The sequence below is a fragment of the Coffea arabica genome, chromosome 10e (genome assembly GCF_036785885.1).
Source record: "Coffea arabica cultivar ET-39 chromosome 10e, Coffea Arabica ET-39 HiFi, whole genome shotgun sequence".
In the NCBI taxonomy this organism is placed as follows: Eukaryota; Viridiplantae; Streptophyta; class Magnoliopsida; order Gentianales; family Rubiaceae; genus Coffea; species Coffea arabica.
In genome coordinates, this window is record NC_092328.1 from 34,104,350 (window position 1) to 34,122,284 (window position 17,935).

The 17,935-nt window shown below is 40.7% G+C and overlaps 1 protein-coding gene across 1 annotated transcript; it reads right to left on the reverse strand.

Moving 5' to 3' along the window:
* Positions 1-2,612: 2,612 nt before the first annotated feature.
* LOC140015204 (uncharacterized) lies at positions 2,613-8,283 on the reverse strand. The gene is made up of 2 exons (XM_072067115.1): positions 6,760-8,283; positions 2,613-6,680 (listed from the first exon to the last, which is right to left on the reverse strand). Exons 1-2 carry the CDS (start codon positions 8,281-8,283, stop codon positions 2,613-2,615), a joined length of 5,592 nt encoding a protein of 1,863 aa, XP_071923216.1.
* Between the last annotated feature and the right edge of the window lie 9,652 nt (positions 8,284-17,935).

Below are 17,935 nucleotides of genomic sequence, written 5' to 3' on the forward strand. Positions count from 1 at the left end.
TCATCAGAGACACCAACTCCAAAATCCAAACCAATTCCAGTCAAAACAGGCAATTACTATCGCAGTTCGGACATTCTGTGCACCAAAAACAGCAACAGTAAAAACGGCATAACTCACTCTACACTTGTCCAATTGCCCTGAAATTTTGCAGGCACACTAAACTCATCAATACCTACAACTTTCATGTTTTGAGCAAAGTCCAATTCGGCCTCTAGCCCTATGATCAAAAACCGGACAGAATTGGAGAATTAAGAACCCTAACTTTCCATTTTCACACCAAATCCAAAATTGATTGCATTTAACCACATTTCACATCCACTAGAGCCATTATAGTCCATTTCCCATCATCACAAACAATCACACCATCATAATCCAATTAAACCAGAAAAATTCCCAATAAATTAAAAACTTCACCAAAACAAGCCAAATCAAGGGGTAAATCACATATTCCTTCACTCATGCCCCCATTAAGCACAAAATAAGCATTATTAGAGGTAGTAGGGTGTTTCAAGCTTCACTTACCAAGAACCAAGAGAGAGGAAGATGTTGGCCACCTTAGAGCTTCAAACAAAGTTCACCAAACAACTTACTATCACTAGAAGATAAGGTTTTATGGAGTAGAATCTAGTCTAAGCCTTTGTTCATGGAAGATTAAAGCTTATGGAAGCTTGAAAGTTAGGAAATTGTCTTCTTCTTTGAGAGAGAGAGAGCCGGCCATCAAGGGTGCAAAAATGGTGAATTTTGTGCAATTTTTTGAGATATTTAACCTTTGGTCAAAAAAGTCAAAATTGTGAATAGTAATTCTTAAAAGGCATCAAATGAGAAGGTGACACTTGTTACCTCCTTAAATGCATTCCTATCTTTCTTTTCTCTCTCACATCAATCACTTCACACACTCTACTCATCTCTTAACACCCGATAAATTTTAAACAGTATCCGAAACTTAACCTTATTGGCCGAATTTTTCCAAACTTTTCGCACTAGTGGGTCCCACATCCACTATTTACTCTTAATTTTCTAAAAATTCTCCAATACTAGAAAAATCATCTTAAAACTATAATTGCTCATAAAATCCACTAAGAAAATATTTCTAAGCCAGAAAATGCAGAAAACATGCAATTAAGAGGAAATAAACCCTAGGAAAATAATTAGGGTTTTACGGGTTCTCACAGTCATCATATGCCACCACAATCTTGCCTTTTGACCAAGCTCTCAACGGATCCAAGAGAAAAAATTGCAAAGAAGGGCTCGGAAGAAAAAGCTTCAGGCATTAGAGAGGCAACCGAAGAGAAAAAGGGGGCTTCTTCAAATTGGGGGTTAGGGTGAATTACAACGTTACAATTCAACGACGTAAATTTTGTCCAAATTTTCAATACAACGTTACAAATTTGGAAAGTTACAATACAACGTTCCAAATTTTTAATTTCATTTTGTCCTATAAATAGGACTTGAAATTTTATGGAAAGTATCACAAGCATTTGAGAAAGTTTCATCCTCAAGAATTGGGCATCGACAACAAACAAACACAAATTACCAGGTTTGCTACTTCTAACCTTCTCTATTTCGATTTAGTGAAGAAAGACACAGGAATGAATTAGCAAAAATGATAGCTATTGAACATTTATCTTTTAGTTTTGGTGAAAAGTTGGGTTTTAAGAAATATTGTCAAAATTCTTTAAATCCTCAATTTAAAAATGTTCCTAGAACCACTCTTAGACGAACACTTAAAAATATTTATAATCAAGGAAAAAAAGAGGTAATTCAATTATTCTCAAATTTAGATAGTTGTGTATCTATATGTTCCGATATTTGGAGTGACCATTGGCAAGTATATTCTTATATGGCCATAACTTGTCATTGGATTGATAATGAGTGGAACACACAAAAAAGAGTGCATAGCTTTTCGTATTTTTGATGAATCTCACAATGCTCTAAATATTTTTAAAATGATTAGTATTATTTTGGGAGAATATGGTCTATGTAAAAGAGTTTTTTCAATTGGTTTTGATAGTGCATCCGCAAATACCGCTTCTATTGGAGAGTTGCGAGATCTTTGCCAACCTGGATTAGGTGTAAATTTTTTCATATTAGATGTGCATGCCATATTTTAAATTTAGCCGTACAAGATGGTTTACGAGCACTTGAAAATCATATAAAACCTATTAGAAAAGCAATTTCTTATTTATGGTCACACCCTAAATTAATGAAAAAGTGGAGCACTTTTTGTAAAGTCAATGGAAAAAATCCAAAAAGATTTTCAAGAGATGTTGCTACTCGTTGGAATTCAACATTTGAATTACTCAAAGAATCACACAATTATAGTGAATTATTATGTGCATTCTTTGCAACTAACATGACCGAATTATTGTTGCATGAAAATAATTGGATTGTTTGTAATAAAATTTTAGAAATTTTATTAGTTTTTAATGATGCTACTCTTTTTTTTTTTTTTTTTTTTTTTGGCAAACCCCGTGAACGGGGAAGGGATGCCAGCCCCAAATATTATTGCCAATCAAAAGATCAAAACAAACCTCAAAGTCAAAAAACACCAGAAAGGGGTGTCACCACCCCAAAAAATCAAAGCCTACGCGGGACACAAAGAACCTAAGAACCTAACCCTCCTTATCAAACCATCGAACACCTGGCACCCCCCGTGCGTCCAGCACGATAGTGGCCCGAACAATTGCCGGCACTTGGTGAATATGATCATAAATGCAAATGCCACTTGCCCCAACAGCTGCTAATCTATCCGCCGAGGAGTTAGCCTCACGGAAAATATGTGAAACTGTGGCCGAGAAACCCTCCAGGAGACCCCTAATTTTCCGCAAGATATTACATAATGGCCACTTAGCACTTGCCCCCGACACTACCAATTGCACCAACGCCTTGGAATCGACTTCTACCACTGAGGGACGCAAACCCCTCTGCAAACACAAATTGAGACCAAAAAGCAACGCCAAGCTTTCCGCTGACAACACATCCTGCTCCCCGAATTCCTTATAAAACGCAAAAATCAGTTTCCCTTGACTATCCCGCAGCAACCCACCACCCGAGGCCCTCCCCTGGTTCACACTAGCGTCCGAATTGAGTTTAAGCACCCCAGGAGGCGGTTTCACCCAGGCAATCGCACGAGGGGTCCTCCTCCTCCGAGGGCCTTGAACACTACGAAACAAATCACAATCAGCATCTCCCGTGAAATGCGACCGATGAAGCCTATTCGCCCTTCCTAGCTGTTCCAAAAAAACGTCCACCTCATGGATGATCTTAATGCTGTCCCACCGCACGCCATGGTAACGCTCCTGATTCCTTGCTAACCAGAGAAACCAGCACACAACCACTGGCATAAACACCCGAATATGATTCTTTGAAGATGACGGAGAAGTGAGATACCAAGCAACAAAAACCGATGCCATACTCCAGCAATTCTGCAGCTGAAAACCAAAACGGCCAGACACCCTCCGCCACACTTCCGATGCGACCGGACCCGTGAGGAAAACATGAAGCAGCGCCTCCTCTTCCAGATAACAACACCCACATCTAGAGGGTAAGGCCAGCCCCCGCGACCGCAACGCCACATCCAGAGGAAGGGCATTACGCACCACTCGCCAAGCCAAAAAGGACATTTTTGCTGGTAGGACCGAAGGCCATAATAATGAATGAACCAAGGAGTGATGCCGCCTTCCCCGAAACACCTCCCACGCCGACTTGACCGAAAAGCACCCCGACGGTGAAGGCAACCAGACCATTCTATCTTTCTGAGCTAAGTCAAAGGGTATATCTATAATTGCACGAACAACAAACTCCGGGACCCACCGAGCAAGACGCCGCTCATCCCATCCCCCCAAAGTAAGAAACTCCGAGACAAGAAAATGAGGCCTCTCCAAACTAACCACAACCTGCTGTAAGGGCTCATGAAACACCCACCTGTCCTTCCAAAAATCCACCAAACCTTCCCCTAAGCTCCATCTAATGTGCGGCTCAACCAGAGGACCAATCGCCTCAAGACGCCGCCACGTAGCTGTAGCCCGCATTGCCGACACTTCCGACGGATGACTCCCTTTGACGTACTTGGCCTGCATGAAAGCAGCCCAGATGGAATCTCCAAGCCTAAACCGCCACCATAATTTTGCTGAGAACGCCCGTGCCATGTCCTTGAAGGATCTAAACCCAAGACCCCCTTCGTTATAGGGAAAACATAACTTATCCCAGGAAGACCAATGAATGCGCCTCTCCCCTTGATGATCCCAAAGAAAGGAATTACAGATCCTGCCTAACCGAGAGAGAACCGCCTTGGGAGGATCCAACACCTGAAGTAGATACATAGGCAACGACGCAAGGACATGCCGTGCTAAGACGAGTTTACCCCCAAAGGATAGCAACTTAGTACTCCAGTGACCCAGGCGGGCCCGCATTTTGGACACAATATCATCAAACAAGACACTCCGCTGCCGGCCTTTATAAATTGGTGCCCCCAAATAGGTGAATGGAAATGACTGACGGTGAAAACCCAAAATGCTATGCACCACCTCCTCCTGCTGTGAAGTAGCCCCTGACGGCAAGAAAAAGGAGCTCTTACTGCTATTTACCCTTTGACCAGAGGCCTCCTGGTACGCCGTAAGAAACCCCTTGATTGCAGACAGGCACTCCTCCGAGCATCTTGTAAAAATTAGCATGTCATCCGCAAAAGCGAGGTAAGGCACCGGAGTCGCTGACGAAACAAACAACCTGCCCGGCTGATTAACCAGAAGATGATGCACCCCTCGGCCTAGAAACTCGGCAATTAAAACAAAAAGGGCAGGCGACACCGGGTCACCCTGTTGAAGCCCCCTTGAGGACTTAAAAAAACCCGCAGCCTCCCCATTGACCAAAATTGAGAACCAATTGTTAGACACCAGACGAAAAATGATGTCTACCACATGTTCCTCAAAACCAAACTTCCGCAGCATAAACAAAAGAAAAGACCACTCGACCCTGTCATACGCCTTTTCCATATCCAACTTCAACATGAGATTCGAGTGCCTCAATCGCCGATCTAAATCAGCCACCAACTCATGCGTGAGAAGAATGTTGTCCGTGATTCCACGGCCTGGTACAAAGCCAGTCTGCCAGGGGTCCACTAAGGCAGGAAGCACCCTACCCAACCGATCAGAAACGATCTTAGAAATAATCTTTGAGCAGACGTTGCACAAACTGATTGGTCTAAAGTCCTTCCATTGCGTGGCGCCCGTAACCTTAGGAAGGAGAAGAATAGAAGTGCTAGTAAAACTCCTAGGTAAACGCAAACCCTGGAAGAAAGCCTGTACTGCGTCCAACAAATCAGACTTGATGATATCCCAACAAGCCTGGTAAAATCCAGCGCCAAACCCATCAGGGCCCGGAGCACTATCTGCTTGTAACGCAAAAACCACCCCCTTCAATTCTTCCATGTCCGGTGGCGCACTTAACATGGCGTTGTCCGCAGCAGCCAGATGTGGGAGCGTAAAAGGAAACCCCGGAGCCTGCCATCCATGTTGTTCGGAGGCTAGCAAAGAGGCAAAGAAATCCACTGCTGAACGCTTGATGTCCTGGATATCCTCCACCCATGTTCCCGACTGATCTTTAATGCGAGCCACAAAATTAAAATTGCGACGCTGCCGGCATCGCGAATGGAAAAATGCCGTATTAGCATCCCCCACCTGCAACCAACGGATGCCCGCCTTCTGTCTCCAATACTCACACTCCCATGCCAGGCTCCTCGCATGAACCGCCTTGGCCTCCTCTAGCGCTGATCTGGAACCCGAGTCCCTCCGGATGTCATATTGCGCCTCCCGTTGTTTCAGATCAACCTCAGCCTCTCTGACCCTGTTAAAAATATTGCCAAACACCTGGACATTCCATCCCCGCAGGCAACCCTTAACTGCCCGCAGTTTTTGAACAAATTTCGTCATACCGTCACCCTCCACGGGTATCGCCCAACCCTGCTGAACCACTTCCAAGAAACCGGAGTGCCTCCGCCAGACATTTAGAAATTTAAATGGCCGTTTGATAGAACCCCCATTCTGGCAACTGATCAACAGTGGAGCATGATCCGAGCGACCTCTGCACAAGTGTGAGACATGAGAGAACTCATACCCACCAGCCCAATCCTGATTCATTAAGGCCCTATCCAAGCGTTGCCACACCCTACCATTCGTCCATGTGAATACAGTACCATCGAAAGGCACCTCCGTCAAACCACAATTGCCAATTGAATCATTAAATTCTTCCATGTTTCTTTCATTGGCCGGAGAACCTCCTGCGCGCTCCTCCCTACTGGAGATGACATTGAAGTCCCCTGCCAGTAACCAGGGCCCAACAACTTCCCCTGCCAAAGCACCCATTGCTGCCCACAGATCTCTCCGCCCCACCCTAGTACACCGAGCATATACTGCCGAGAACTGAATAGAGCACCCCGAGGAGAAGGTGACGTGCATATGAAGGAGTTGCTCTGCCAGTTCCTTGAAATTCAACGTCATGTCATTGTACCAAAAAACCCACACCTTATTATTCAATGCTCCCAGAGAACTATCAAACCCAAGTAACCGTCGGACCACCTCAAGTTGAGGAGTATCCGACAAAGGTTCCAGCAACACCAGCAACCTTATCTTATTAGTTTTGCAAATCTTATTTAAATATCTAAGCGAATCATTGCGGGAAGCCCCCTGGATATTCCAAACCACAGACTTAAAGGGACTTAACATGAGACCGTAAAGAATAAGGATTCTGCGATTGGAGATTTACCTGATTAAGATGTGCCTTAGCAGACCGTCCCCCTTTCCTCGAAGCTGCTGGCTGGCCATGCTCCGGGACCTCCTGCTGCTTCACTTTCTCCACCCCATCCTGCTCATGGCCCTCACCTGGCTCCCCGACTTGACGTTGAAGCAACTGCCTGTGAAAGTGGTTTAACTGCTCCCTCGACACCAGTTCCCCCGGTTTGTCCCCGTCCGAGCAAAGACGCCTATGCCGCTGACTGGGTGTCCGCGCATGACTCGCCGACCTGGACAGGTCACGCTCAAAATCCTGCACCTCCATACCCGACAGTGAGTGCAGCACCGCGAAGGAATTAGAGGACACCACAACCACCTCATCATTCTGCCCACACTCCCTCCCCTCCCCACCACAATCCTTCCCCTCTTCCTTGCCATGTTCCACCCCGAGTGCCCATTCTGACGCAGCAGCAAACGCCTGTGCGGCTACCACAGTCCCAGCAGCCGCCACACTCCCAAGCGCAACATCAGTCACGGACGTGGTACCAATGTCAGCCTGTGGGGACCCCTTTACGTCCCCCATGTCCGAGCGCGCAGCCTCCTCAGGTGCAATAGAGACGTCAATACCCCCTTCACTGGCCTGGCCAGGAAAAACCCCAACAGTGAGCTGGGGCGACGCCACCTGAGTAATCAAAACCTCCGGCTGCGGGAGGTCACAACCTGGTCGACTCTTAGTCCGATAAACCTCTATTGCCTTCCCTGCCTTCATGAACAAATTTTTGGAAGGTTTGAGATCCGGATTCTTCTTATGACAGTCCCCTTCTGCATGACCAAATCGGGTACAAAACCCACAAAACTGCGGCCAGCTTTCGTACTCCACTTCCTGCCAGAAACCCTCCTGGTCCTCCCCAATCCAAATACGGTTTGGAGGTTGCTTGGATACATCCATCTCAACCAGTACTCTTGCTACCGACGGCCGTCGGAGCGCTAATGTCGCTGAATCGATCTTCAGACACCTCCCCAGCAAACCCGCTAGCTTGGTAATATAAACGGCATTGAACAAAGGCAGTGGGAGCGCAGGCAATGACACCCACACCGGCGCATAAGTCGAATCCTGATGGGCTTTGAAATCCAGCGTCCACTTTGCTAAAAGCATCTGTGCACCCTTCACAAACCAGGACCGGCGTACGAAGAGGCGGGTGAAATCCTCCTCAGTTGTAGGTCTGATAAGGACGTGGTTCATATCCAGAAGGCCGACAGCACAATCTCCCTTGAGACCCAGCGAAACAAAAAAACCCCTAATGATCTCCATAGAGGGCCGACGGAAAGGAAACCGTCCCACCAAAGCGTTCTTGAAAGGAGTCGACAGCAGTTGCATCTCTTTCTGGGATAGACGAAGTGAAGGTTCCCCTCGATGAGACGACCAACTACCCAGATCTGGAATAGACGTTACCTCCAGCCGGCCTGTTCCAGAGAGCACGTCGGCGAAAGACTTGGAAGAGGCCACACCTCCAGGCACACCCCCCGCGACCGGCGGCGGCCACGGAGGACCTTCCATGCAGCGACACGTGAAACCCTAACTTACCTTATTTAGCCGAGAGAGAAAAAATCATGTAAGCATATAATTTTACCAACTTAATGATGCTACTCATACTTTGTCCGGTGTATATTATCCTACTACTCATTTATTCCTTACCGAGGCATGTAATATTGTTGGTTGTCTAAATGAAGCTAAAAATGATGATTTTCTGAAGCAACCTATTAGGGAAATGTTTAGGAAATGGACTAACTATTATGAACATATTCCACATATATATTTAGTTGCTTCTGTTTTTTATCCTCGTGTTAGATTAGATGGTTTGCATGAGTATTTGTCATCATATTAGTAGTGAAAATTATGCCCACGATGTTAATAAAAAAGTGTTTGAAGTTAAAGAGCTTATTTGTTCTTTATATAATGAATTTTTTATTACTTATGGTGATCGATTCCTACTAGTATTTTGGAACCCTCCAGTAACACCGATAATAGTGGTGTTTAAAAACACAAGGAAACACAAGGAAAAACTGATTTCCTTCATGAAGACAAGTCCAAAATGATCAATTAGTATTGGAGGATAGGGAAGAGTCTCCAAAACTCCATTCCCGTCAAGTTTGAAAATTTCAGATTTGAGGTGCATTTTTTGAAAAATCATATCTCACTCTTCGTAGGTCCAAAATTGGAAAACTTGGTACCGTTGAAACTAGTTCCAAAGTACTAAAAGTTCCTAGAAGACACTTTTCCATGATTCAAGACAAAAGACACTCAAATTTCGGCTTAAAGTTGCTGATTTGGACTCTCAAGACAGATTCAGGGTTGATTTTTGGCAAACTTTGAAAATTCAGCAAAATTCACAGAATGCGAATTAGCCTCTCAAATTTGAGACTCAATTAGAGCCACAATCAAAGTTTAAAACACAATAAATGGAACACGAATTAGAGTTTTGAGCGCCAAGATATAGAAGCTCAAAATTGGTTCAAAATGAAGACCATTGGGCAATTTTCTAGATTTGAAACATAAACTTTGGGACTTCAGTTGGACATCGAAATAGACTTGGAATGGTACCCAATTTGGTATGATTACACTACCATATAAGGGCTACTGTTTTGTCAAATTTCATGCAAAAATTCGTACTGGAAGTCAGTTAACAAGACCACTAAAGTTCTAGGAATATACAAGGCAATTCTGCCTTAAGCTACCATTTTCCTTTTTTCGAACCTTTTGCCAATGAAATCATCTCAAACATGGTTCATTTATGAAGAAAAGGTCTAAGAAACATCCAAAATATATTTGGTAGGTGATTGACATCAAAAGTTTCAAAATAACAAGTCCCAATTCGAAATAAGCCATTGGCTAGCCCAAAATTAGGGTTTTCTTTCTCTGGTGCAGGTCTGTAATTAGGCCATAACTCACTCAATTCAACTTGGAATTGATCATGGTTGGTGGATTTGGAAACTAAATTTATAAGGCTACAAATCATCAGAAGAAATCATCTTGAAATTTAGGCCATAGCTAGCTCGAATTCAAGCAACAAATCCCAGCACCTCATTGACTCTCTAGCAGAGTAACACAACAGGACAGGTAACTTTGAAGAACTGGTAAGGCTCACTCAAGTCGAATAAGGGGATACATATTACACCGTTAGAAAGCTGGAAGTGTCTAGTTTCAAATGCCGTAAATGGTACTCGATTTTGACGTCGGAGCAAAGAGTTATGGTTGTTTAAATTTCGCTGCCAGAGTACCTCTGTACACATTTTCCAGGTTTGAAGAATTTTCGAAAATGCAACTTTTGGCCAACCAAATCAAGTGATTTTTGGTGGAAACTTTCCACACAACCTATACAACATATCTACATCAAAATCAAGGCAATTTAACCACCAAAAAAATTGAACCAAGGCCTCTGCACAAACAGGGCAGAATCAGCCCTTCTTAGCTTTTGGTTTCCTTTGATTTTCTTTCCACTTTTTCAACTTATATCCACTAATCTAACACTTAATCAACATAAATAATATCCAAAATCATCATATCAGCCCAACAAGTCCATTGTGGGATTTCATAGAGCCCACTCACATGATTTTCAACCAACCAAAGTTACCCACATGAAGCTACAAGCTTCCAAGTCCAATCTAACTCTCAAAAATCAAGTTTCAAAGGTTGGATGATTTGCTACCTTCTTGGGTGTTGAAGACCATAATTTCAGCCACTAAAAAGCTCCAGGAAACCGTGGATAAGTTGCTCCTCTCCTAGTCCAAGATAGTCTCCAACTTGTTTTGAGTTTGTGTGGCAAATTTGAAGTGAAATGGATGGATGATTTGAGTGAGATGATGAAGAAATTTTTGCTCCTTCTTGCCTTGAGAATTTCGGCTGCTTTGAGAGAGAAAGAGAGAGATGGTGCTGATGCAAAGCTTCTTGGAGAAGCTTGGTAGGTATAAGTTTTAAGTGCACAAAAGTCAACTCTCCAATAGTACGCGTACACGCGCGTTTCGTGCCCGTTTTCTCTCGGGTTTGTTTCACTTGTGTACTAAACCTCTAATGCACTTCTTTTAACACTATTATTATTCACTCTTATTAGTCTAACAATAAGTTCTAAAATTCTCCAATTAGTCGCGCGCGCGAAAACGCGAACTTCCGACTTGTGCGTGATAAACCGAAATTTTTAAGAAATTCTTGTAACGATGATATAACTAACTAATATTAGGGTAACTAAGCATAAAAATACCTATTTTAGAAATAAAACATGAGTCCTCACATGAGTCTAGTATTAATTTTTCAAATCTCCAATTAATTTATATCAGCGCGTCTTTCGGACAACTATTGACGCGCGAGCGGTAAACGCTTAATTTTAACTTACTCATATCTAATCTCTCAATTAACTTTTCTTAATCTACTATTGATCATTCTTAATTCTCCAAGATAATTGCACTCTCAGATAGAATATCACCTCGAAACACGTGTACTTATTATTCCTCACTTAAACAAACTTTCGAAAAATTAAATTTGCTAACGGGACGTTTTAAAAATATAAGGAAGACATTGTTCCATACAAATGGACTCAAAATGGTTGAAATAAATTATTCGGAGAAAACGGGTGAATAAATATTTAAATAAGCCAATAACACTCGATAAAAATAAGAAAATTTTCGAGTCCTCACATTTATTCTTTTTCTTCTTCTTCTAATTTTCACGATTTTCAACTAGAATTGGACCCTCTACTTTTAAAACCAGAAGATGGGCTGGGCTTAAAGACACAAAGAATAAATACAAAAGAATGGGCCAAACTCTCTCTCTCTCTCTCTCTTTAAAAGTGACAAAACTAGTAATTTATCCAAAATTAGAAAAAAAAAAAAAGCCAAGATGAAAATAAAAATGAAAACCTCCAAAATGTTAGAGATCGCAGACTTTACTCTACGAATAGAAAAGATCAAGGTATAGGTAAATTGCACTCAAAAAATTGGTGTCTAAAAGAACTACTAATTGGTGGCATTTGAAAGTGTCCTTAATGCGTATCCTGATGCTAGACTACACCACGTTGTCAATAGAGCATCATTATTAGAAAAGTCATTAAGTGGACCTATAATGCTGCTGTCAACTGTCATAAATTCGTCCAAAAGAGTTGTAAAGTAAATCTAGCTAAGGTTATTTTTATTTGTGAACTTAGTGTGTTTTTCTTCAAATTGTTGAGAGTGACCATAAAATCATGAGAGCTTTCTTCGTAAGAGACTAAAAATCAAGTCTAGTTAGACTAGCAGCACTTAGTGCAAGCTAAATTAAGTCTCAAATGTACAAAGTCTTAAGAGTAGATGCAAGCACTAAGGATGATTGTGTGAGGACTCGTAAAAACTATTATTTTATGCCTAATTTATGGCTTAATAAATTATTTAATTGGATTTTCGCTTCGAGGAATATTTTCTAGTCTTATTAGACCTAAATACATGGTAATATAACTTCGTTATATTTTTAAAATGATTCGTTTCAAAAATTAATTTCCTGGAGTACGTCTAGTAAAAATAGTGAATAGTACTTGGAGATTTTATCCGCGTAGTAGCACAATAAGCTTGGAATATTGAAGACTTGTACTATGGTCCTAAAATAGGTAATCTTATGAGTAAATACTCAAGTGATAGTTAGTAGCGCAATCGTTATAAGAATTTATTGGAAGTTTCGCGTTATAGCATTAAAATTGACGGTACGCGTTTTCACACGCGCGACGTTATTTGAGGGACTTTAGACCCTTATATCGGGACAATTAAGAGTGAATAACACTTACATGAATATAAATGCATTGGAGGTTCAGTGCACTAGTGAACCAAACGCGCGAGAAAATCGAACCTAATCGCGCCAAACGCGCCCCTAATGAGAGTTGACTTTTGGGTGAATTTACACCACTTATTTCACCTTCTCTTGGAAGCTAAAGGAAATCAGATTTCTCTCCATCTTCTCTCTCCTCATAGCCGACCAAACACCCTCCTCTCTCTAACTCCATTGCTTCAAAATTTCTGCTCACTAATCTCACTCAAAACCACCCCAAATCATCTCCAAATTCAACCAAACTTGCACCACACCTAGCTTGACACTTGAGGAGCATTTTGAGCTGCAAACAAGGGCTGGAAATCACGGTTTTTCTGGGGTAATAGAGGGCCGAAAATTCTGCTGAACATCAACCCAAAGTAAGTGATGATCCACTCTTGGAAACTTGAAGTTTGGAAGCTATCTTACCTTGTTAAGTTCATGCATGCATTTGGTTAGCTTGATATGGATGTAAAATGTGATAGTGGGCTCTTTGTATTCCCACACTTGGGTTGTTGTTGCTGATTTGAGGATCAATGTTGGATTTAATGGTAGTTTAATGGTTATAATGATGAATTTATGGAGTGTTATTGTTGGGAACTCAAGTAGAGGTCATGACCAGAAATTGCCGAATCTGCCCCTGTTTTGTTCGACCATGATAAGGCCCATTTTTGGTGATTTATTGGCATGATCCTGATGTGTATATGTTATATTATGTGTGTAGAAATTTTCGTTGGAAAACATTAACGATTGGATGGGCAAATGAATTTATTCATGAACTAGGCATGCTGGAAAATTATTTTCGGGTAAAACTGTCCAGTGGTCGTATTTTGGCCATAACTCTGTCCTCGGGTGTCAAAATCAAGTGCCGTCAGTGGCGTTTGAAACTAGACATTCCTAGCTTTAATTTGAGATAAAATGCACGTTCTGATTCTTTGTGAGTGATCCGAACCAAACGTTTTAAGTTAGCTGTCCTGTCTCTCGGATTTGCTGGAATGGCTTGTTGAGGCAGCAACTTGAGGCTCAATTTTGAGCTGGTTGCTTGCCGAATTTCAGAACATTTCCTTCTGTGAACTTTTAGTCCCGTGAATGTATTTTCTAACGCCATAAACCATGCCTCATTCCGAGTTAAATTGATTGAGTTGTGACTAAAACAAGAGGACTGCCCTGTTTTGGAAAAACGTAGTATTTGGACTGATTTGGGGCAAAACTTGGGAATGATTTTATTAATTGAAGTTCTTGTTGGAATGTATGCCCTAAAACAATGTATTTGTTTTTATCTTATACATTCCTTATTATATGTTTTGTATTTTAATAACTTCTTATTTATCTGTTAAATATTAGATACAACCGATAAAGTCCTTATAATATTACTAATGTGATGATAGTCACAAGAGTTGGTGACTATGAGATATCAATCACATTTATAGTAATATTATTAAAATGCCCTAGTTTTTGTACTAATGAAATAGGACATCTTTAGTACGATAAAACTAGTACACAGTTAGCCTCTAATTAATGTAATTAGTGGTTGTTCTCATCAACTATGGTATGAAGATACTTAGGCTAATGTGTAGATGATTTGAAAAGTACAAATGCATTGGATGATCCGTTTAGAGATCCCGTTAGGATATCTATCTAGTGCCAATGGTGTATCTCTAGTGAAAATTGTGTAAGTGATCCTACGACTTGAGATCACCATAGTATCTTGAGTGTGAATCGCTACATTTTGACTCTATTTACTTGTTACTCTTCGTGAGTACCTTAAAATGTAGAAGTTGGATGTAGTGTGAAGCACGTAAAGAAAATGGGTGATCAAGACAGGATTTACCACTCTGATAGAAGGAGTTGATATCCGGATGGCCACTAGTGAGAAATTAACCCTAAAGTCGACTATTAGGTAAATTGAAAAATGTCTTCAATTTAACCTAATTAAGGGTAAATTTCGGGAACTAGAAAATTTAATTAGTCATCAGGGAATTGGCACTTATTCCTTATTCCTGACTAATTGGATATCTTTGGTGAAAGGATAATAATTACACGGTAATTTTTCACGGAAAGGTTAGGTCAAATTCCCTTGACTAATTCCGAATAATTGGGCAATCACGATGTGTTGCTAGACACCGCTCGTGATTTATAATTATGGGTTAATTATTTATTATAAGTTATGATAAAATAAAGTCGTTTATTTTATCTAATTATTAAACCATAATTATTACCAATACATTCGGGACCTATTGGGTCACACGCAATAGAGATTTAATCCTGGATTGAAACTATGTGAATTATCGGGGTTTAATTTTAAAAGAAAATTAATCCCAGGCCTATTTGAGCAGATAAGAGTAAATGGTTATCTCTTATCTATCAGATGATGATAGATAGAGTCTTGAGTGAAGAGAAGTCTTAGGCTTTTGATTTTGAATCAGACAAGGAGACTTATCATCATATATTATCAGGTATCCCTCTCTCTCTCCGTTAAATAGTTTTTTGGCTGAGATACGAGAGGGTGAAGGTAACAAATAGAAAAAGGGAGAATCTGTGAGTGTCACATATTTTTCGAATAAGAGTAAGAAGGGCTAGCAACTTTTTCTTGCTCTTCAATACATAGTTCGTGAGACGACTCAGGGTTGCTCTAGCGTGGATATCAGTAGAGGCAGGACGATTGGACTGCTCAAGGGCTGACCATCCTCAAACAACGCTGCAGGGAGACGCTGCTTGGATTAAGGTAATCCTATAACCCTACTTTTTATACATCATACGTAAAATCTAGGGTGATTCCTGGATGGTTTTAGGGAAAATTTTTTATTTTTCCGCTGCGTAGTGTCCCTAAAACCCAACAGTGGTATCAGAGCCATCCCTAAGAATTTTACGTATGATTTTAGGCAATTTTGGATTCATGGATTAATACTACTGATTGGATTTAATTAATATGCGAAATTATGGAAAAAATTAACTTTCGTTTTTCAAAAAAAAAAAAAAAAAAAAAAGGGTTTTCATGAAAGGTTTTGAAAACCTGCGTTAAGTGCATGAAGCAGCCGCGGCCGCAGCTGCAAGTTTTCACAAGCACCTGGTTTCCCCTTCTTTCGTGGATTTGGGTCACCCATAGTCATAGTTGATCATCTGCAAAAGTTGCAGGATGATCATTGAAACAAAAAAAAAAAAAAAAAAAACCTGCAAACTTGCAGATGCTGCGATATCGCGGCTGCAAATTGCTGTCACCGGCCGTTGCTGCCAAATGAGCCATGGTAGCTCACCTTGGTGATGGAGAGAGGTTAAACCCCTCTTGGAAGTTGCTGGGTAGAAGAGCTATGAGCTCTGTGGGTTAAAAGAGCAGCGGCCAACATCTGCAAGGAAAATTGCAGCATGGTGAAGCAACCGTGAAGTTGCGTCCTGTGACCACTTGGTGATGCCGCTGGGAGTTGCTGCCATTGATGGTCAATGGAGACCTCAGTGGTGGTGGCTAAAACAGTGGTGGCTTGTGGTGGTTGCCGGTGCTGCTGGAAAAAGAAGTGCAGCAACAAGACAGGAGCAGCGGAAGCATGGTGTTGCAGCCGAATGGTTGCTTCCAGTGAACACCCTGGTGGCTGCCGCTGGGAGTTGCTGCCATTGATGGTCAGTGGAGACCTCAGCGGTGGTGGCTGAAGTGGAGGTGTCCAGTGGTAGCTGCTGGTGATAATGGAAAACGATTGCAGGAGAGGTTTAAGAAAAAAAAAAAATTTTTTTTTCTTCCCTGAAACTTGAAGTTTTGAACTTTTGGCAATCTTCTGAATTAAATCCCATTTTAATTGTTAAAATGTATTATGGAATCATTTATTTCATATATTATTAGGTTGGGAATTAATTTAGAACTAATTTGATTAATTTGAATTATTTTCCCATTATTTCCTCAAATTAGTTGAGGATAAAGTTGACCTAATAAAATTTAATTTTACCAATATTTCTTGCGTATGCATGGACCCAAAATTTGTTTGGGACCTTAGGAATTAAATCCAATTAATCCATGAATTGAGATTGCTTATTTTACATGCTTTTCTTTTATTTAAAGTTGTTTAAATCGTGAAAATGCATGGTGGATGGTTGTGGATATAGTACGCAATATGATTGTGGTATTTTGGATGGTTGCAATCATTCTAAGATTGAATGGTTGTAATTAATTTTAAAATAGGGCCTGCGTGTCCTGCCTTTCTTATTTTCTAATTGTAAATTCTTTTCTCATCTAAATTCCCCCCGAATGTAACTCGGGGTTTCTTCTATACTATTTGTAATGTACAATAGATAGGAATAGATGATAGAAATTTATATTATTTATATAGAAATTGTAACTTTGAAAAGAAGAAAGGAGGCATACTACAACGAAGGGGTTCGTCGCGGTATTAAAGATTTTAGTCTCATGCTAATTTTCCTAATGGCCGGGGAAATTAGTCTAGGAATATCCACAACCATCCACGATTTAAATTCATGTTTATAAGTTTGATATGGTTATATGCATGTTTATTGATGAGACCAAATGAGCAATTTTTCCAAAATTTAATTATAAAATATTTTTGGAAAAAAGGAGACAAATCCCTCAACAATAATATTAAATCAATAAAATGCCTTCCATCATTATAGTCTAAAACTAGAGTAGTTATTAAGTGCTAGTTTGTTGGGATTCACCCAAGGCTGCCTTACTTACTATGTGTTTTTGCTATGCGAAATGTTCTCAAGAATGATGGGTTTGATTTAACTAAAATTATGATTTGTTGGGATTCACTCAAAATCATTAATTTTAGAGGCAAGTGTTGGGTTGATTCATAGAGATTTAAAGTCAAGAGTTGACACCCAACTGATCTAGGAATTACAATAAGTTGTAATTGGTAAAAGTACCTACCTTTCATAATTATTTTCGATTTGTTGGGACACACTCAAGGTCGAAATAAATTAAGATAGGATTCTAGCCACTATGGAATTTTAGAAATTCCCGAATCAATTTTGGAGGGTAATTGATTTGAAAAAAAAATAGTGGAAATAAAATCATAATTTTGAAGTTTTTATGATTTTATTAAACAAAACATTTTTCTAACAAATTCTATCCTTCATTTTGTTGTAGAATGAGTAACAATTTGAGCCTTCGTACTATTCTTACTGATTGCAAACTCAACGACACAAACTTTCTTGATTGGCATCGTAATGTCCTTATCGTTCTCACTCATGAGAAAATTGAGTATGTACTTGATGGTCCTATGCCTCAAGAGCCTGAACCTACTGCACCTGCTGCTGTTAGAAATGCTTATAAAAAACATAAGGATGACAATAGGGAAGCTTCATGTATCATGATAGCTTCTATGACTCCTCAGCTTCAACAGCAGCACATGAACATGGGGGCGTATGATATTATACAACACCT